This window comes from Euprymna scolopes, chromosome 12 (assembly GCF_053919585.1).
Source record: "Euprymna scolopes isolate OS-2025 chromosome 12, ASM5391958v1, whole genome shotgun sequence".
NCBI classification, from domain to species: domain Eukaryota; kingdom Metazoa; phylum Mollusca; class Cephalopoda; order Sepiida; family Sepiolidae; genus Euprymna; species Euprymna scolopes.
The window spans coordinates 49488838-49512297 of record NC_136493.1 but is presented as its reverse complement, the minus strand read 5'-3'; the positions used below and the strand labels follow the sequence as shown (position 1 = coordinate 49512297).

Genomic DNA, 23460 nt, shown 5'->3' with positions numbered 1-23460 from the left:
ATCACTCCACTTATTCTTGATCCTCATCCTTGTAATGCTGAGTGTTTAACAAAGGGGCATCAAGCACCATTTTTCTTTTTTAAATTTTTTTTTAAGACTTTGGTATGATTTGACTAAAGACTGAACCTAACAGTATAAAAAAAGAGCCTTTGGATGACCCTTGACTGATCGATCCACATATTTAAAAAAAAATTTTTTTTTTTTTCATATTTTTAATTACTTTTTAAAATCAATTTTTCTTTCTTTTTTTTCATCAGGAAACCTACTTAGAAACACAGACAGAATTTCTACCAACCTTGTTGCGCAGAATGATCACCTCCATGATTGATTTTAGTGACAAACTCAGGAATAATGAGATTGTGTCTAGTTTGAAATTGTGTGGCAAAATTCTCACTCGTGCTCAGCCGTCCATGACAGTGATTGGTGTAGACGAGCAGGGTAAGACTTCAGACAGCTCCATTGCTGGGGACAGCGCTAACAAGGAATGTACAGTGGAGGACGGGAACCTCTCTGATAGCTCTGGTAGCATAGACAATACCATCAGTACTGACAGTGGTAGCGAATCTGACCCAAGTGCCTTAAACGATTTTGAGACCCACTCTAGTCCACAACTCTTCCGGGGAGCAAGGGAAGCTGCCAGTCGAAACCAGATCATGGACATATCCAAACGCACACCGGCTGACACCATCGATCACGTAGCCAACCTTAGAGCATCGTTTTATAACAGGATAAAAAATTCTCCGATAAAGTCCTCCGACAAAATGGTGGGAGCTCCTCTGACTCTCATGCAGGCATGTGTCCAGTGCTTCCAAAACTTTTTCCATATTTTTGTATCGCACAAGGTATTCAATGAAGACAATGGCATCCGAACGTTCCTTGACTCTATCACAGTGCCATTGGATCTGATACGATGTTCCGACAAAGATTCTGTGATTGGAAGTTCCTCGTCTATATACAGCCAGGACGAAACCCTTCGTAAACAGAGCCTAGAGAATGGACCACCTCTGCAAATTGCCATCCATCAGCTAAGTTCGGACTTTTGTGAAGCCTTCACATGGGCCTGTCGATTGCTTGTTGAATTTGCAAGTTTTCCCGTATACTGTACTGATTATCACAAGGTATTAGAACAGTCTTTCCAGCAAGGTAAGTCTAATTTTTTTTAATTATTTTTTATTGGGTATGACAAGGAATATAAACAGGACAGATGAACCAACCAACTAAACTGGCTCGCACATAACCGTATCCTATATTTTTAGAAAGCTACAATTCACCCATGTATGGCGTATTATTGCCACACCTGGGCTGGTGCATCTACCACTAGTTTCTCCTTTGAAAGAATTAAAAAAACAGTCTCAAATCTAATATTATTTCCCACACTATCAGCCAAGCTCCAATCTCTCTCCCATCGTCGCAGTGTTACATCATTATACCTGTTTTATAAATACTTTAATGGATGAATTTCTTAAAAAAAAATAAAAAAATCAGTTAATTTCCTTTAATTAATGGCCAGAAAACAGACCCTCCATCTTGACAAAATTTTCATCAGTTTAGAGTTAAAGAATGATTTTTTTCTTCTTCCCCAAGTTGTACATATTATTCATCTGGTACAGCGTTGATCATTAAAATGCCAACTTTATGAATGTTTGTTTTGTAGTTTTAGAATTTTAACCGGACATACAGACAATTTCCTGTTTATATAATAGATTTTCATTTACCACAAATTTTTTTTACTAAAAACGTAAATTTGTATTATTTGAACTATATTTTGGTCAATGTAACCTATGACCATATGAACCTGTGGTGAAATGGATAACGTTCCAAGTAATAATCAATTCAAAGTTATATCCTTCTTAAAGTTGGATATTAAATCCCAACTACAGTTGATACTAAGAATGTAATAAAAATTACTTCAGATTTCTACCCAATGATAACCGATGACAGGAAAAAAATCTGACAACAGTAGTATCTGTTTCTGTGTTTATATTTTATTTTTTTGTCATGAGACTATCTTCCAAGACATTACTCACTTCTATTATGGAGAGTAGTATAGTATGTTTGTCATGGTGCTACCCTCGCAGGCATTATCTTCCCCTAGAGAAGAGGCGGTATATTATGTTTGTCATGCCTTCCTCCCAGGCTAACAAAAATGTGACAGGAATTGCTTGTAATGGAAATTTAATCTCTCCAACCAAACACTATACGTCATACTGCTGTTACTTTGTGTGCACACTGATTAATAAAAACTAGCGGGACCTGTTCACACTTTTCTCAATAACCATGCTTTGGGTTTATTTGAAATTTTGCACAAACATTAGTCATGATGAAAGTAAATTTTTGCCAGAACTGATTTTCTTGATAAACTCTGGTTGCCACCCCAGGGCATTATAGATGTAAAATTGCTCCAAAATTGTTCATCTATTTATTTGTTCGTACTTTTCTCAATAACCACGTCTTGGATTTTTTTTTTTTTTTTTTTTAAATTTTGCACAACCATTCGTCATGGTGAAAGTAAATTTTTAACTTGTGGAGGAGGACCCTGCATGCTCGGCTTGTTATATTTATTTATTTATTTGCGGACTGTTATCCTCATCTATATAGTTGTTGTTTCACCATGTTTCGGCCAACTATTCCTTTGTCCTTCTTTATGTGGTTGTTAACGTGACGAAACAACAATTATAGAGATGAGGATAACAGTCTGCAAATAAATATACAAATTACGCGTCTTAAGATTCCAATAAAAAAAAATATATCTCGCTTTTTATATGCATTCACAAAATATGAAGTATTTTTATTTTGATGTGCTAAAGATATTCCTCTTGAAGCGAGAGAGAGAGCAGTCACCCTCCCACGCCTGTATTAAATGTTCCTACTATTCTTATGCCTCATGAATATATTTTTTGCTAAGTTGGGTGTATTACTTTTCATTCAAGTAACACCCCCCCCCTTGCAAATTAATAAACTTAATATTTTAAAAATGGTTTTGGTTACGTATTCCTTTTTCTATTAAACTACTTTAATGACTATAGATATCAACAAAACTATTACATATATGTAAGAAAAGGTAGCAATAAAATTACAAACGAATACCAAAAATTAACTGTTTATAAATTGTTATGCAAATTAGGCATACAAATAGCTTTATTTAGTGCTTTGCTCTCTACTAATATATATATATATATATATATATATATACGGCATAATCGCGTTGACACATCGGTTCACCGGTTAAGCAACGGCAAGCCTAGTTAGTACCAGCTGGGTGACCATTTGGGAATTCTAGGTGCTGTATGTGCTCTCCACTTATCTCGGCATTGTTTCCAGTCTTGTACACTTGCCACTGGTATTTAACAGTGTCAATTCAGGAGAGGTATGGTTGGAGATTGTGCACCTCCGGTCAATAAGACTTTCAGGTGCAGGCACCCCTTCATGGGTTACCATAGTCTGTCAAAGACTGAGGGCGACCTTTTTATATATATATAAAACGGTTTGTATTTACTATAACCTTTTTATGCAAGTATGTAGAATGTCTACATAAATATAATTACATGTAATAGTTAACTAAAGATGATCATCCCATAAGAAAACTGAAAAAACTAATAGGGAATTAATGAAAATGAATGTTTAAAAGAATATGAAAATTAGCTAGAACTTTTGCAGATGTATGCAATTCCACAGCCCATATATAACAATGTTGTATTTTTATTTAAATAAAAAAAGGTTTAATATGAATACCAATACACAAAAAAAAAATTTATAGGCGTATAGATTTTAAAAAGTCGTGTTGAAAGGAGACTAAGTTCTTTTTTTTTTTTTTTTATAGTTTCTTTTTAAAATTAAAAAAAAAAATGCAAGTGAATTGACATCTGTTCCCTTGTAATCTTCATAAAAATTTTTCAGAAAAAAAAGAAACACAATGTGTTGTGTTGAATTTTCATTGAAAAAAAATCAAAATCTTTAAGTCTATTCCTTTAACTTTAAAAGGTTATAAAAGAATTTGCTAAAAATTTGTTTTAAATTCGACTTTGTTTTATTTTATTTTTCATTCATTTTATTTGTTTTAAAAAATTTTCAACTACCCTAGAATTTCCACGGGTTCTGCTAGTATATTATTCTGATTACATAAAGAAAAAGCAAACACCCATCATTGACTTTTTATTATAGAATAAAGGATTTCTTTCTGGTGGTTAAGTCTGGACGTAGTTGTCGGACTTGTTTACTTTTTAACTTCCTTATTTCTGGAGGCTAGAAAAAGTCATGTTTTATTTTTAAAATATTGCATGATGGGATAGAAGTATAGTTTTTTTGTTTTTTTAAAGAAGTGGCAAACTTTAAATTGACACCTCTTTCCTTTAATTGCAGATTTGGCAACTATTGGTTATTTTGAGTTCACCTTGGTTTGGCAATTAACCATGTGGTTTTAGGACGATATGATCAATTTAATGAGAGAAAAGAAGGTGACAATGGTATAGTGTTTAATAGGCTGATGACCTGGGTGTATCTTGTTCAAATCCAGTTAGTTTTGCAAAAATCGCGTTCACTTAGGATGTTGGTGACCTTTATGTGTTCCCTCCTATAATCCCCGGTGTCTTTCTAGAAAGAATTCTAACTAGAAAAATATCAAGGAAACCAATGCCAACGATAGAATCTTTGGATTTATATGAAACTAGCTTTGATGCCCGACATTGCTCGGGTGTTTGGAGGTGTGTGTTGAGCAAAAAAAAAAAATAAAAAGTGGTAGTAGGCAGGCAGGCTTGAACCGTTACCGTGAAGCAGAAAAAGAATGTGGAAAAAAAAAAATGTGACGTGTTTGCTGTTGTGCTCATCACCAAACCGGAAGTGATGTAGGTTTAAATTAAGGCTAGACAATCGAAAAGAGAGGATGACTTTAAAAAATATTGGCGAAAAAAAGCAACCCCTTCCCATAAAAGTGTGTCTAGTTGAGGGTGAAGGAATTAATGTTTTTAGCCAATTTTTCGATATTTGTCGTCTGAAGGGTCGAGCTTCAAAACGATACCGATCTCGTGAAAATCGATTGCAAGTTTTAGGCAGACATACATACATACATTTAAACAGACGGGCAAGATTTATATTATAGATTATGATAATGATGACTGAGAGAAACATTTGATAAATGAATAATTTCAAGATATTGACCTGTCAACTGACCATCTTGTTTATGTGATTTAGCCCCCATTAGATTATTTTCTCTAGGAATATGTAAAGTCCCATGTCTTTGTCCAGATGCAATTGACCACTTGAAATATACCCTAATTTAATGTGTAGTTTTGAAACTTGGACCTCTAAATTACGCCATATGCTTAAAATTGTATTCAAATTATACATACTCAAATCTTAATCTTTGCAATAAACCACATATTTGTATAATAAAAATATTTTTCTGTGATTTAATTTTAAGTTCACCGCTTTAAAAAGTAAAAATAATAAAAATGGAATTATTTATATGTTCATCAATGTTTCATTTTTATTTCAAGACTTCTTTGGGATGATTGATTTGTATACAGATAAATACACATTAGTCTTTATTATAGTGAGGGATATTGGTATTTCTATTATATATGATATTGATTAAGTTGATTTTTAATTGAGAATTGACATTAGCTGGTAATCAATTGATCCTGGTCAGCACATGGCACACAGCTGTCAATGAGGTCATCGAATATTGAATTATTTCAAACTGAACCCATGCATTAAAATGGTTTCATCTAAAATTAAAGAGAAAGGCACATAAAATATTTGGACATTTTCCAGTATAGCTGACAAAATGAAAAAGTGGTCAAAAACAAATATGTAACAGATAAGTGTTATCAAAGGCAAGATAAGTTACTTTTCTACTGGTGGTTTCATTAGAAGCCTAGTTGAGCCTCAATAATCGTTCAAAAATCGAAAATTAAACAATGTTGTTGGAAACATGCCCAATAAATGCCACCAATTGTGTGAAAATATGTTCTACCAGTATTTTGTTTTATTTTCGATTTTTGAGTGATTATAGAGGCTCAATTAGATGTCTCTGATGTGACCACTTTGTTTTACGTTCCAACTTGACAGGTTTTACATATATATATATATATATATATATATATATATATATATATATATATATATAATTTTACTATTTCGTTTTATTGGCTATACAAAATAATACCCAAATATTTTTCTGCTTTTCATTTTATGCAATTTTAAAAGCTTTCTTTAAATTTTTTTATTTATTATTATTTATCAAGGTCAAAAACCATTCGAGAATAAATGTTAAAGTCGAATGATGAAGAATAGGAGAATTGAAAATGATGAATGAAGTTGATTGATGCGCGGATTTTAAAAACATTTTCTTGTATGTGACAGCAGCAGCTACTTGGGACATCATTCCATAACTAAGTTTGTGAAGTAAATAATTAAAATGTATAAATTAAAACTATCACATTATTATATAGATTCTTTAGACATACAAAAAATTTGACTCCAACTCTTAGCATTCTTAGGAGTCCATCTCAAACTTCTTTTGAAACTTCCAGATGACTCTATAATCTGATGTACGGAAATGAAACTTCAAACATTACTGGCCAGGTTTCAATTTCATACATTGGGCTGCAGAGTTAATCAACGATTTAAGGAGTTGAATGCGTAAGAATGTTAGTGTGAAGCCACGCGTATCCTCTTCTCAACAATCGCTGACCCCAAACACTGTGCATGCCATGGTTTTCTTCTCGTTTCTCTCTTCTCGTTCTGTCTGAAGGCAAATAGAACAATGCAAACTTATGAGAGAAAATGCAACTCCATATAATGCGTATAAATCAGTTGTGCCTTGAGTATGTGTGATGAAGGACAAGTGTTGTCTACTGCTAGCTGACTGCTGGAGGATCTTTGTCATCTGTGGATCAGTTCATCTCCTCATACTCCGAACCACAACCTGTTAACTGTCTCAAACTGAAAACTGTCCATAAATCTAATTTTGACTCCCAAATTTATTGATTGAAAATCAGATATCCTATCAGGTCTTTTGTCTAAAAATGACTGATAAACAGAAAATGACTTGACCTCTCTTAACTGACCCATTCATCTCATTTTCGACCACCTCTGTGGGCCTGAGTGAATTATTTCTAACCAATGTCCTGACATTTTTTTTTTCTTTACTTCTGACACATTTTTATCTTTATTATCGATCACTTCCTTACACTCTGGAGGAGAAGTCTGTAGTATTACACAAGAAATCGGTCAGATTTTTAAATCTCTGAAAAATCAACCATCTAAGTATTGGAAAACTATAAAATAACGGGTCTGAATCAGATATTTTGGAATTCTAGGTTTTGGAATTTTTGGAATTTAAAAATTTCTCAGCTGGACCTAATACTATTTGATTCTGTAGCCCTGATTCCAACATTGAGTATTTATTTATAACGTTATTAACTTTACTTTTGGCAGCCTTGTAACTCTTGCTTTTCTCTTGTTTTTTGTCATTTAATTCTCACATTCCATGGACAATGTCTCTGATAAAAGGGAAAGAATTGCTGTTTTCTGGGTTGGAATTTTTTGCCTTGAAATGCTTTTTCTTTTGTTTTGCTCTTTACATCAAGTGGTTTCATACCTTGTCTTTATTTCCATTAAAAAAAAAACAATAAAAAAAATGAAAGAAATAGGTCTATACATTTATTTATTGGTGACTATTATCCTCAAATTTTTCCAGCTGTTTCACAACGTTTCGGCTAGCTATTCCTCTGGCCTTCATCAGGTGGTAACCGTGACGGAATAGGAACTCTGTATTTTCTAACTGCATTCTCAGCGATTACTGCCTTCCATAGTTGTTTTTTGTCTCACCATGTTTTGGCCAACTAATCCTCTGGCTGGCTTTGGGTAGGATTGAAACTGCTATCTTTAGACAATGCTCACCTGGAACAGAGGAATAGTTAGCCGAAATGTCATGAAACAACAACTAAAAAAAGATAAGGATAATAGTTCGCAATGAATAAATAATACTCATCTCAATAAACGTTCCAATTAATTAAATAATAAATACAAGTCTGACATAATTGATAATATTTCATCTTAGAAATGTTGGCACCAGTTTTTTAATATTATCCATTGGACTCATTTGGCATAATGGTTAAAGTGTTTTCTAATGGCTTCAAAGACCTGGGTTCAATCTCTGGTCAAATCATACCAAAGGAGCAAAGTAAGTGGTACTTAATATCTCCTTGCTAAACATCTCAGTGTAGTAAAGTAGAAGTATAAAGTGATCGATCATAGTCGATGACAACCCAAAGGCTCCCTTTTCATTCCAAGATCACTTCACTTATTCTTGATCCTCATCCTTGTAATGCTGAGTGTTTAACAAAGGGGCATCAAGCACCATTTTTTTTTTTTTTTTTTTTTTTTTCTCCAAGTCTTTGGTATGATTTGACTAAAGACTGAACCTAATACTATTTGATTCTGTAGCCCTGATTCTAACATTGAGTATTTATTTATAACGTTATTACATATCTCTACAAAAATTGTATTGAACACTATTGGAGATACATTAGGAATAGAAAATTAATAAGTTGAAACAAAATCAACTATTAGATTAAATCAGGTAGCTGTACAGAAGACCATCTTACCTTAATTGGAAAAGAGAGAAAGACAATGAAATTGAAATGGGAGAAAATAAGGAAAATCATATAGGAGCAGGGGGAGTAAAGACTTTTTTCTGTTGGCTTACACTGACAAACGTGTTTCAATATGTCAGTTTGTTGCATAATTTTGGATGAATTTTGCAATGTCGATGTGAATAGCGTAGATGTTTTCAAGGAAGCAGCCTGATATTTCATGTCAGATTGAGGTTGCTGATTGAGTTGATATAATGCAGAACTTGAGATTGGTAATGAGGACAGTGCATCACTGAAGATTATTCTTGATGCCTCTAAAAATGTATTTTGTTATTGTCATCCAATTTATAAGAATGCATCTTTTTTTATTTTCATTCTATGCTTGGGCTGATTTCCTTTTTATTTATTTATTTCTTATTCACTCCATACAAGCCATACTATCACTTGGATGTAAGGAGCTACTATTTCAGATCATTTCTACAGGGGACTATGTAGCGAGTTGAGCATCAAGATGTCTGTTCACATGTAGTTTGAAGGAAGAAACTATTAGAATAAAAGGCTGTCTGTACCTCTATAGTGAAGGGATGAAATTTTGCTGCTTATTGAATTAGTCATGGGTATTTACATTGGGGGGGGGGCGCAATTTCAGGACACATCAGTGTCATATGATTCTTAAGTATAGTATCTGTTTTGTTGTTAGTCAGAGGCAAAAGTCCTCCAAGATGAGGACAACTTTTATCTTTGTCCCAAATAAAAAGTGAACTATTTTGAGGAGCTTGGTGTACCCCTCCATTCAGTTAAACATACCTTACCTTGTTTCTAGCTTTACCTTTGGGGCGGAGCAAGTAATAGGTGCTCCTTTGTCAAAGTTTGCGAGCATACTGGCAAACACACATGCACATTTGCTTAATGTCCTCAAACAAAAATCTATATCATTCCAAGAGGATAAGAATGTTTGTATAAATATATTCTTGCAATCTAACTTTATTGATTTAAGTGTAGAATCTGTTCTGTCGTAAGTCAAAGGAGAAATCCAAGATTACGACAATTTTTATTTTTTTCCCAAATACAATTTTATTTTGACTCCTAGCAAAGAAACCACTTTTTTTTCTTCAAGGAAAAATAAGTGTAAAACAAAAAATTTAATTTTTTTTCTCTTTGCTTTTATTCTAATATTAATCAGTCTTTTAAAAATTTATTTAAAGTTTTATTTTTAAGGCTGAATAGAAAAGTGTTTTTGCCGCAACTTATATTGATCTCAATGTTAAATAAAGACTTCAGTCTTTAAGGATGGATATATCCTATAAATAAAATTTAATTGTTGTATAAAGAAAATAATTTAAGTGGATTGAGGTAAAAGGTTCTTGTCTGAAAAAAAAGAAATGCCACAAATTTGTCGACTACAACCTTGGGCAGAAGAGTAAAAACAAACCTGAAAACAGGGCCACCAATAGGCTGTCGGTGGCAACCCATGAAATCTTGGGATGGAATCCTAGTGATTGAGCAGTGCATGGCCAAGTGACTTTCGATTCTTCACTTTGGCCCTTTCTTTGGATGGTCACGTCATGCCCTAGTGTCATGTTGAAAACAAGATTACGACTGCTGAAAAGTAATTTTTTTTAAAGAATAATGGATGGTTTAACAGCATAATCATGTTGACACACTGGTTCTGGTCAGATCACAGAAGTTAAGCAATGTTGAGCCTGGTCAGTACCGAATGGGTAACCAATTTGGGATATCAGGTGCTGTATGTAGGAGGACGTCAACCCCTCCCTGCAAGAGTTGCAAAACCCTAACGTCGTCATCTCTCCTAACAGGGATATACATGTGACTAGGGGCCACTTGCGAATTTTATACTCTCATGGAACTTCCTCCTTTGGAGGAAGCCAGTCAAACTGCATAGGGTTAGTGCCGTTTCCGATGGATGGTTTATATGCCATAAATCAAACCAGGAGTAATGTTTGTAATTCTTATTTTGTTTCTTTGAGCGTCCTAAATACCATTTAGGCATCACACACGTTTGAAAAATAACAAATTTTTAGGATACGACATGTGTGGTATCCAGTCTTCATCAGTTACTAACCAAGTGTAACAATTTTAGTAACTAAAGTGGTACTCGTGCCAACAGCAGCATTTGCCGTCTGACAGTATAAAAAATAAATCTATTCATTGTTGCAATTTCATACCGTTTTGCTCATTTTGATTCCTGATGGCAATGATCTTTATGATGTCCACACAAATCGGTATTTCTTCATGAACATTTTATCGTTGAAGTATTAAATTCTTTGTGAGCTTAGAAACTTTTTAAGAATGCAGTTGTTCCATTTTGTAATTTTTGACTGATAGTGATTATTAAAAGAATAAGTTAATGCCTATTTATTTGTTTCATTTTTTTCAAAGTTCTCAGAAATCAAAGAGTCCTATACCTGAGACCTAACACTTGAGCACTGTCTCTTTCTCTCTCTCTTTCTCTCTCTCTGAGATACTTAGATATTTAAATATTCCATTAAAGTTCTTAATCTATCAACTACTGTGTTAGTAAAGAAGTTGAGAACATAATTTTCCTCTCCTCAAGTGACCATTTAAATATGTTGTATATTTCTTGCGGTCTTATGGTCTTACTGGATTCCAGGACTAGAATTCATCTAGTCTTGTGAAGTATCCAGCTTCAGGACGTTACTTGAGTTAACATCACTTGGAGAATGTGTACTATTCTTTGTAAAAGCCAGTGTAGGTTAGCTATACAGATTTCTTATTTGGGCTGTGAATACTATGTGATTTTTGAATATTTGGTCAAGGTTTGTATGAAAAAGTATCGTTATTCCTGCTTGTACTTACCAATCTCAGTACAGAGAGACCTTAGGCGCTCAAAGATAGTGTCTAGTGTGAATTGAAATTCTCTCAAGTTGTTCAAATGCCAGTTAACCGGTGCACTCAGATTTAAGATGTAAATGATTATATACATTCCAAAATAGTTTATAGTTTTTTTTTGTTTTTTTTTTACACTCATCAAAGTTGAGTCTGCTCAAAAACTCGGACTTTACTTTTTTTTGTTGTTTTAGGGTGATTACATTTTAAATAGCCTAAAACAATATCTGCAAAAAAGACCTAAAATTTTTTTAAATAGTTTAAAATTTATAAAAGTAGATCACTTTATAATATAAATTTAATGTAAAATGAAGACCTTGGTCATGGCCAGTTATTGGCAAATGGAGAAACCAATTATTTATTTTTTTTTTTTTACCAAATTTCTGAATTGTACTGTTTCAAAGAGAAAAAAAATGAATCTTCATTTTTGTCTCCATTTCACTTCTTTATACATCTTTAGGATTAGGTTAGAGGGTGGATGTCAAGATTAAATGACACTTTATTTTATTTATTTTCTTTTTTAATGTAACTCAGTATTTTTTTGTTAAGATTATGACATGTTGAATGTATTGGAGTTAAATTCAATATAGTATTATGTGTTAATTAAAAAAAAAAAACTCATTTTAACACCTTAAATTAATACATCATTTTCATGATTTCAGCATGGTTCATAAAAACAGGGAATGAGATTTATAAGAAAATAAGTGAAGTCTTTTAAAGAGTTAGAAAAATAATTTACTTAAAAAAAATATCTTATATAAATAGCGATTTTGTCTGTTTGTCACAATTTTAAAAAAATATAACATTGCAAAATTTCTCCTATCAAAATCTCAGTGATCTTAACTATTTAGAAATGAAGAATATTACAATAATAGTAAATGATAAATGCCCAACAAATAAAGTACCATGATCAGAAATCAAAACAAAAAGTTGAGATCTTCAGTCTTTCTTTCTACAAAATGATCTATTTGGACTTGTCTAGAGCTTAAACCATTACCTTGACGAAATATAGCTTTGGTGTGACGTCATAGATTTATGCTTCAAAACATGAATTCAAACAAAAGCAATAATAAAAATCAAATAAATGGATAAACTTTATCAATATCATTGAAAATTATTTTAATAACTTAAAACAATTTATTTTGCTTCAGCTACATTTTGCATATAGTTTTTTCACAATTATATAATCCTCCCAGCCTATCAAAAATATGTGATTGGAGAGGAGTGGCATTTATTTGTAAAAAATATTTGTTTGACAATATAATTCATCTGTTTTCTCTTTAGCGGGTAATAAAACAATTTATTTACAAAATAAAGGTATTTATGAAAATATTTTTATATAAGTCATTCAAAGGCTTGGAATTTTTTCATTGAACCTACTTTTAATTTTGGATTTTTAGTAATGCTGCTCTAAGATATGTTATCTAGGAAATAAGCTGATAATACTAGCATATTTACCCATTTAAAAAGTGCTTTTCTTCAGATTTCATACTAACATTAAATTAATTTTAACTCCACTACGTCCAGCATGTCATAACCTTAAAAAAATTATTACCTAGATACAATTTTATATATATATATATATATATATATATATATATATATATATATATTTCTGTGAAAGTATACTTTATTTCCTTATAATATATACCAATCCTTACATTACACCATTTTGGCGTGATGTAAACATATAAGGTATTTATGGCTTGTCTTCCAATTTTCGGATTTTAATCATTTTAAAATGCACTTTATTTTGTTTTGATGGATTGATTGTTGCTATTTCTTCTGATGAGTTAAGGGCAAAATAGATTCTCTAATTGATATAATAATTGATTGATTTTGTGCTATGAAATAGATACTATCAAGAATTGTAAATGTCAACTGAATTAAAGGAATAAATTGTAAGATCGTCAACATCATGAACTTTGGAATATAGACCATTCATTGTCATTCATTCACTATACAATTTTATAGTCTTTTCTAAAAAAATGCTTGATTAATATTTAATCTTGACGTTTACTATATCTATGCCTAACCCCCTTTCCAATATATTTTTTGTACTCGAAACATAATTTATTTGTGAAACTGAAAAAGAACTATACTAGATGTTATACATCTCTACTTACCACTTGCTCATTTTACAATAAATTTATAAGAAAGTGATCCCCCTACTTTAAAATCTAAAATATTAAAAAAATTTTTATTCCTTTTATGGACATATATTTTTTAGGTTTTTCACATGTAATCACCCCTCAAAAAAGTAGAATTTAAGTTTTTTGAGTGAGTAAACTATATTGTGTATAATAGTAAAAAATTACCTAGTTCATTGTGAGACAAGTGTTTTCTTACATACCTCCTTCTAGATTATTAACAAGGGAGGACATAATGCCTGGGAGGATGGTCTCTTCACAAGAGAACATGTACTTCCTCTCTTCCCCTTACAAAAACGAGGCAATGCCTAGGAGAATGATATGACAACATCATGAATACTCACTGCCTCCCCTTACACACACTTTAATGAAGGTAATACCTGGGAGGATAGTATCATAACAGCAGAACAGATGTTGCATCCCCCCTCCCAATAACTTGAATTGAGCATGGAAAGATAAAAATGGTATAATTTCATCTTCATAGATATAGGAATAATAGTACATTTTTGGCTTCAGACAGATACTAAATCTCCATTAGGCAAGATATAATCTTTTAAAATTATTTATGAACTGACAAATTAATAAACTTATTTATTTTAATTTTTTTTTTTTTTTTTTTTTTTTAAATCAGAGGAAGATTCCGTGCTGCCGCCATGGCTACAAGACCTGATCATATGTAGTTGCTTTGTGGACAACTTTCATGTACAAGTGGCGGCCATTTCTACCATGTTGGATTTGATCAGCCTGACACAGTCTGTGGAATGTGAGTCCCGCAACAAGGACGATGGTGATCGCAAGTCATCCTCTGGCAACGGTGGGGGCACAATATCGGTGGTTATCCTGCCCGCACTTTTGCCCAGACACCTGAAGTACCTCAACAACAACACTCTTTTCTATCAGGTAAAAATCAAATCAAATCTTAAAAACGTTGCATTTCTGGTATTTTTAGTTTGTTTGATTTAAAATCTAAGAAAATGAATAAATAGATACCATAACATGGAAATAATTAATAGAAAGCACTTTCTTTTTTCTGTCCTGCTAGTCGTTCTCTGTATTTAAATACTGTGCATTCATCGCTTTCTCATTCATAAATAATTAAAAAAAAAAAGTAAAATATTTGTAGGTTTCCCCATTGAGATCATCTATTATATAAAACCATTAATCACAACTTTGATCAGATACTGGACCACCTGTGAGCCGTTGGATCAGTATCTGTTATAAAATATTTCTTTATTTCTTAGTTTGGTAATGTTTTTTGAAAAAAAAAAAAGGTGCCCCCCTCTCCCCCCTCTTACTCCATCTCCTCGCCCCTATCCTCTCTCTACCCCCTACGTGCTTGTCTCCTCTGTTTCCTCCCTTGTCCTCTCTGTACCCCACTTTCCTCCCTTGTCCTCTCTGTACCCCACTTTCCTCCCTTGTCCTCTCTGTACCCCACTTTCCTCCCTTGTCGTCTCTGTGTGCCCCTCTTTCCTCCCTTGTCCTCCCTACACCCCTCTCTTTGTCCTCTCTACACCCCTCTCCTTGTCCTCTCTACACCCTCACTTTTCAGTTCTATAAATTTTAAACAAAAGCTGATGAATGTAATACATGTGACGGGGGGGGGGATTTCTTATGAATTTAATATTCCTTAGACACTTCCTCCTCGTTAGGAGTGGGTGGGCGGTCTAACCCAGCTAGGGTTAATGCTGCTGACTGGCTGGGATGTAATGTTTTAATATTTGCATTAAAACTTTTGACATTTTGAAAAATTTTATCTGATGAACAAATTTGTTTTTATCAGAAAGTTGGCTTGGTTATTTTTTTTTTTATTCACGGTCACTTATAACTTTATGCAAAATTTGTAAAAACCTAATTAACAAAATGTTTTTTTGTTTTTTTTTACATAAAAGAACTAACAGACAATGACGAAAACACAAATATAAATTCTTTCCGATTCACACCGGAATGAATAAAATATTTGTATAAATGATTATAAATTCATTCTTGTGTTCTTTTTCAAGATGGTGGCACGGAATTTATGGAATCAGCTGGGTGAAACGACTCCAAGTAACCATCAGAGAAGTGTGGAGTTGTTTCAGCAGTTGCATCAGGTGACTCCAAACAGCTGGGTGTGTGAGGATGTTATCGGTAGTGCTTTGATCGGTGATAGCCAGGTGAGTTGGAATTATATTATTTGAATTGAATTCTTATAAATTTTGTTTGGATATGAAAATATTGATTTTGTTAAAAAGACTGTTTATTGCTTTCAGAATATAGGTTATTTTGATTTGTATTGTTTGATGTCGCTTTTACATAATTTATTTGATACTAGCAGGGAGACCCAACGTTGCCCCGGATTGAATGATGATCAATGAATGTTTCACACTTTCATATTTTTATTTTCATTGAAATCGGTAAAATGACTCTTTTTTTCAATCAAGTCGATTGATTGCCTGCACTAGTTAGGAACCCATCGCGGTGCACAGGAAGGAAACTTCATATGCCTCACCGCAAGGATTTAGTCCAAAATACATTGTAGTCTACATTGCACTGTATAGAACCTACTGTTGATTTAAAAAATTTTTTTGTATCTAATGGATTGAATTAAGTTTAAAATGAAAAAGTCAAGTATCATAGTGCAATTGTGCTTTAAACAGAAACCTTCATATCAAAGGGCCTAGTTGATTTTAGGTGTTGGGCCTTTCAGCTTGTGTGATAATAAAACTTCTCAAATGCATTTGTGATGTTAGGCTGTGTAAGGTGTTAACTTTGGTTGAAATCACCTGATCCTTTCATTGGATTATTTTGATTTTCGATACATATTGAAGACCTTCTGATACGAAACCTATCTAAAAACTTGTGCCCATCAGTTTTTGAGTCCATAGGAAATGAACTTGCACACACACAGTGACTTTTATATAACACTAGAGATACATACACGGGGTCTGCTATAAATAAATGTAATATATAATTTCAACGTAAGAAAAACTATACAATTACAATAGAGTTTAACAAAGAATACACCAAGTTTTTGCAACATAAAACATTATTAAAACATTACAGTTCCATGTGCTCTCCATGCACTTTGCTGATATTTCAGAGACTGAGTAGCATATTTTGGTACTTGAGCAATGACAACTCTGATTTCTTCAAGTTCAATGATGCTATAAAAAAAAAATAGCTGCTTTCGAATGACACATGAAATAGAAGAAATACTTAATTATCAACAGATAAATACTTATAGAGAGAAAGCATTCAACATGTCTCCTTATATTATACAAAATGATGATAAAGAAAATGTGTGTGTGTGTGTGTATGTATATATATATATATATATATATATATATATATAATGCTAGTATGAATTTTGTGAGTCTTTAACCTTGTTTTGTTTTTAGATGTACAATCTTACTTCTTAACGTATTTCTACAGTTTCTTGTATTTGTCTTTTCAGGAAACGCGTATTGCAGCTTTTCGCAAATTCACAACGCTTTGGCATTTAACAAGAGACAAGAAAACTTCACGCGCACCTGGCATGCCTCTAAGGACTTTTGACCGGTAATCATCTTTTCTGATATTTTAGAAAGAAAAATAAATTTTGAAGATAAATAAAAAATAAAATGGTTAAAATATGCATTTTTTTTTTTTCTCTCAAATAAATGAACTATTTATTTTCTGATCCAAATTTTCGGTTCCATGAGCCTTTTTCTGAGTATTACAATTTTTTTTTATTTTGAGATTTTGTAGCATTGCCAAAAATCACTGACTTCCTACAATCTTGTTGAAGAAATTGTGTTTAATATCTGATGGCCGTAGTAAGATGCACTGGTATGTGTGTACAAATATTGATGAATTTTAATATAGTAGAAGCACCAGTATAATTAGAAACTAGATAATGATATATGATTTTTCAAATAAAAAAATGTCTTGTATCACCCTGAAAACATATGCAGCCGAAAATTTGTATTAAAAAAGTTAATTATTTATTTGAAAAAATTTTTATAAAAAAATAATTTGAAAAAAATTGGATTAAAACAAGTGACACATGCATAGTTCCTCGTGAGTGTACAGTGAACAAGGCATAAAAAAATGCATCCCCCCCACTCTCCCCAAGGCTTTAACATATTTAAATTTGAGTTCAGCACTATGCATATCTGCTAAATAGACATACACAGAAAATTTTGGACAAATATGGTAAAATAGCAATTAATATAATCCCGAAAATGGAGTGTTTTTATTAGCCTTAAAAGACCCCCTAGGGCACACCCAATAGTTATTGCGAAGTATAGACAGACAAAATTATATAGAAGTCAGTTAGTTACAACTTTTCAGAAATTTTTCTAAAAATTCAAGGCATCAATTTTTTTTTAATAAGCATAAAAGTGTCAATTTTAGTCATTTTAACCTGAAAGCACCCCTAGGGGGGCAACTGGAGTTTTCTCAGAAAATCTGTTCTGTTACATTTTTTATTCATATCATGTTTAATGTTTGTGCAAAATTTAAAAAAAATTCCAGGACATAGTTATTGAGAAAAGTGCGGACAAACGAACGGACAAGGGTGAATTTACTGACCCGCCTTCCTTTTTTCAGGGAACCAAAAATTAATAAATTATTTAAAAAATGTCCCACATTGTGTTATCTTGTTTCTTGTTGGATTTTTGAATTTCTCATCATACTGATGTTCTTCTGAAGTAAAATTAATTTCAATACAATTATTTAAAAAATTGTCTATATAAAAAATTAGGACTTTTTGTAAAGATGAGAAAATTTGTCAGAAATATGATCTAATGAAAACACACCGGAATGCTACTACTTTATATACACACACACACACATAAATATATATATATATATATATATATATATATATATATATATATATATATATTTATTTATATTTTTTATTTACAGAAAGTTTAGATGAGACAAATCATCTATACCGTCGGTTTCAAACCTGATAATAGGGGATCGTTTTAGATACTCATATCAAGCTCTCCAGCTGATGCTAAGATATTAAGAGATGAGTATCGGCTGGAGAGAGCTTGATATGGGTATCTAAAACGGACAGGTTTGAAACTGACGATACCGATGATTTGTCTCATTTAAACTTTCTGCAAATAAAAACATAATGTTCTTACTTTCAGAATTTCTTTTTCTTATAATAAAGCACTTTGCTGGAATCTTTTTTTTCCAAAAAAAATATAACTAATATATATAGTCTTCCCACTTGCATTATGTCACCATCAGAAGATTTTTAAATGCAATTTATATGAAACATTTGTTTAATGCAGTAAATGTATGTATGGTAATGATAGTTCAATGAAATGTGAAGATTATTATTACATTTTTTTTTTTTTACTTCACAGCCCAAATTGGGACAGTGTCAAAAGATTTAATGGCAGATATTGACAATTATGCATGTCTTTAGATTTGTAGTGGATAATTGAACGGAAATAAAACAAAAAGGCTGTTGTATATTCATGACTGAAACATAGATTGAAATTTATTTGTACAAAATATTTGATTGCAGAAAAGATTGTAAATTGTTTTAGATGGATGAAATTTTAGGGTGGGGGCTTCAACCTATACATCATATGTATGCGCTATATTTATGAAGTAAATCTTATTTTCAGGTATTTCTGTAAAAAAGTATTTAAAAAAAACATAATGCCTTTTGTATTTTTAGTTCTATGTTTGCTGTACTGGACAGTCTTCGAGAAGAAACAAGTTCAGCAAAAACTCTTGCCAGCACCTGGCTGATGCACACCATCCAGAGAGGCGGAATCTACAGAATCTTGGAACCAATTCTGCTAATACTTTTACACCCAGATACAGCAAGGTAAGTTGATGGAATTTTTAGCGGCTCCAAATTTCTCTGTTTTCAAGAATATGTATGCAATTATATGTATGCAATTATATGTATGCAATTATATGTATGAAATTAAATGTATGTAATTATAGGTACGTATATAATAAATATTGAAGCATGTTACTGAATTTCAGTTTTTGGCAAATTTGTAGAATAATATGCATAGAATCCAACAGTGCTTAATACAGGGTGAGTCACAGGAAGTGGATGTTTTAAAGGAAAACAAAACTGAATATTTCAACAAAAATTTTATGTCCATAAAAACATTTCCTAAACTATGCCATTATGGAATATTTAGAAGCGAAAACTTGTCTGACAAATGGCTATTTTCCCGAGCACAAATTTGAAGTTGCTTTCTAAAGTTAGCCTCCACTTTCACTAAAGTTTCTTTCCCGTGACTCACCCTGTATTATGAACAGTAGAACAATTATAATGTACTAGCCAGACCATCTGGCATTACCCGAGTAAAAAAAACTCTCTTTACCCTCTCTATCCATCTCGCTACTCTCTTATATATCTTAAGATCCATTAAGTCCTCTTAAGGGATGAATCGGCATAAAGGAATTAAGTCTGTGATAAAAAAAATTAAAGTAACTTCTGTTTAGTTCATGAAATGGCTGGAAAACCAACTGCTCCTCTTGATGAAAGTTGCCCCAAGTTAGTGTCGAAGAATGAAATTTTCTTCCTAAATTTTAGGTATCGATTCCAAAAAATGTTGATTAAGTATATACCAACTTGTGGGTCTTTCTTTTGTAGTTTTTAACTTTCAGATACACTCGCACAACTATCCTTTATATAATAGACTAGCCTGGGTGCCTGGCATCACCCGGGTGTTTGGAGGTGTGTGTTGACCAAAAAAAACAAGTGGTAGTAGGCAGGCAGGCTCGAACCCTAACCGCAAAGGAGGAAAAGAACATGAAAAAAAAAAATGTAATGTCTTTGTCGTTGTCCATCGCCAAACCGGAAGTGGCAAAGGTTTAAATTAAGGCTAGTCAATCGAAAAGAGGGGATTACTTTCGAAAATATTGGCGAAAAAAGTGACCCCCTCCTTGAAGAAAAGTGAAAGAATGAATGTTTTTAGCCAATTTTTTAATATTTGTCGTCCAAAGAGTAGTTTCAAAACGATACCAATTTCATGAAAATCCGTCACCCCTGTCGAAAGTTTTAGGCAGACAAACACATACATACATTTAAACAGACAGGTGAGATTTATATAATAGATGGTTTTGATAAATATTGCCAGTATTTCCTGGTCTCGAGAGCCAAATGACTTAAAATAATATCATTCACCACCATATTTGGTTTAGCATTCATTTTACATGCTAGCTAGAAATTGATTTCCAAACAAATTTATCTCTAAGATGATTGTTTATCTTTTAAATCCATCCTTATCATTTCCATGTTTTCTTTGGTCCCCCTGTGTTAACTGCTCCTACTACCACAATCGTTCTGTATCTACTAGTTTAACGACTTTCACCTATTCTTTTAACATTATTTCGCTTCTAATGTAGCTATCGCTAGACGTTGCATCCCTAATATGTTACCTAGCATTGCCTCTCCTCTTCTGATGAGAAGCATTAGGCTTTGAAATATCATGGTATAAAGAGTTTTACTTATCCTACACCCCTAATTGATGTATCATCCTTTATGTTATATACTAGCAGGACATGTTAACCAGTGTTGCTCGGTAGGAGCATGCCTTCCCCTTCATACAAAAAATATGGTTGTTGTTGGTGGTCAATCCCCAATGTCCTAATGTTAAGAATGGCTTTTGGAATAAACACCCCTAACCTCCTCATGTTAAGAACGTTGTATGGAATAGACACGTCCAATCTGGCCATGGTAAGAACGGCTTTAGGAATAGACACCCCATTTTATGAAGGGGGGGGATTGTCAAAGCATTTGCTCCAAGTTTAATCTTGATATATGCTGTCAGCATACCCACCTGCAAAGACTATAAACCAAAAAAGAAACTGGGGGTGGGGATAGTAGTGTCGTGCAGAGAGAAGTAAACTTGTTTATCACATGTGTGTAGAACACTGACTTACAGTGCATAATAGTCTACTCGTCTCTGCCAAAGTTAAGAGATTGTCTTATTTAGTATAGTCTAAAACCTATAGAAGTCATCAGTTTAAAGGAAATGTGTAGGTGGAGCTAATGTAAAAAAAAAAAAAAAAGTTAATGTGTAAGCAGTGTCAAAAATGAGTCCTGAAAAGAGAACTAAACAAAAAACAATTATAGTACAAAAAACAAACAAACAAATATATAACGAATAAGTCTATCCGTAAGCAATGTAATGAAAGGGAAATTTGTACTTTAGCGGCATAGATTATTTGACAGACAAAAAAAATCATAAAAACTCACGTAAATGTAGTTTGATACAAATTGAATCAAAATTAATGAAAATGAGAATTTTTCTGGATGTAATTCAGGCTTTGAGTGTATAAATGTGTTTTATCTAATAAGAAGCGTTTGTGATTTGTTAGCCTTTCAACAAACGAAGCATTTACAGCAGTATTTTTAAATAATAAAAACAAAAGGCAGAAAAATACCCCCCCCCCCAAAAAAAAAACAAAACAAAACAAAGGAAAATAAAACCAAAAAAAGAAAATATGATCGTATAAGGGTTTAGAAGACACTCTAAAATTGAAATCTAGGTGTCACTTTGATGTAGGGGGCTACTACAACTCTCTTTTATTCAGAGATTTGTTCAGTAGCTCCATCAAACAATATTTTTTATTAAATCAAAACATTAAAGGAAGAAAGCTGGGGCTAATTTTTTTTTTAATGTTAGACAAATGTTTAAAAAAACCTTACCATAACATGTATTGTTTAATTAAAAAAAAATGTAATGAAAGTATCATTGGTTTGGTGATTTTCTGTTAATACTCAGGTAGAGAGACAACAGCTTGTGTTCGTTTACTCAGAGAGCAGTTCATTTTATCATTGCATAATTTAGGACGCTGAAACTGTACATAAAAAGAAAGCTGCAACAAAATTTTTTTATTACACCAATTTATAAATAATGTTAATCTAAATAATGCAAAATGGCATAATTTATGATGCTGGAACCAATGAATCAGCACTATTTGCAGTAGATATAAACATTGCCAGAAGAAGCTGTGCTAACTTATTTGTACCAAATTTACAACTATTCATTTGTATAACTTAAAAGTTATGATAAGTTTTGTAAACATTAATCTGTAACATCACGGAAAAGTGACAATAAAAAATTATGATTTGAAACAATCCATGCCAATAATCTGTGTAGTAAAAGGTAAGTGTATAACTATGTAGAGTTATGAATATGAGCGTGGTAGAATTTTTATTTGGTTTAATATGCATAAAAGTTATGTTTCGTGTAGTGCAGAATTTTTCAAACCACACCGATGGTGTACTGTTGCCACATCTGGGCAGGAGCTGCTAGAAGCAGCTTATCCTGCCTTGACAGAGTTCAAAATAGACTTCGTAGCTTAGTGGGGGATGCCCTTTTCTCTTCCCTGCAAGTTCTTTCCCACAGAAGAGACGTTGCGAGCCTGTCTGCTTTATCGTTATTTTCATGGCAAGTGCTCGGCTGAGCTTCAATCTATGGTCCCCTCTCGCCAAACTTTCACGAGAAACGCTCATCTAGCTAAAACCACTATCAATAATTTCCCACGCTATTTATCTGTGCTTAAGCCTAAATGTAAATTTCATCAACCAAGCTTCTTAAAACTGCACGCCTGTGGAACTCTCTTCCGATTGCTTGCTTTCTCGCTGACTACGATTTGATTGTCTTCAAGTCCAATGTAAACAAGTTATTGATGAACCATCCCCCTAAGTAATCCAATTTACAAAATTCCCACTACTTATGTTTACTACGCTATAATCACATTGACTAATGTATACCCATTAACCCTTACCCTTGAGTGGCCTCTGGGCCTTGATAAGTAGTGATTCCTGTGTAAAAAAAAAAAAAAAAAAAAAAAAAGCTGTAGACCAGAAACATGAAGCATCC

General features: G+C 32.7%; 1 protein-coding gene across 10 annotated transcripts in view; it reads left to right on the top strand.

Annotated features, from left to right (window-relative positions):
• The window catches only part of LOC145291276 (protein DOP1A-like), a 284201-nt gene that overhangs the window by 106853 nt on the left and 153888 nt on the right, over positions 1 to 23460 (top strand). For all 10 annotated transcript variants that reach the window (XM_080136913.1, XM_080136910.1, XM_080136911.1 and 7 more), the window contains exons 7-11: positions 258 to 1143; positions 14247 to 14515; positions 15616 to 15768; positions 17049 to 17152; positions 19281 to 19433. In XM_080136913.1, coding sequence (XP_079993039.1) covers positions 258 to 1143; positions 14247 to 14515; positions 15616 to 15768; positions 17049 to 17152; positions 19281 to 19433 — 1565 coding nt within the window. The remainder of the gene's footprint in view (positions 1 to 257; positions 1144 to 14246; positions 14516 to 15615; positions 15769 to 17048; positions 17153 to 19280; positions 19434 to 23460) is intronic.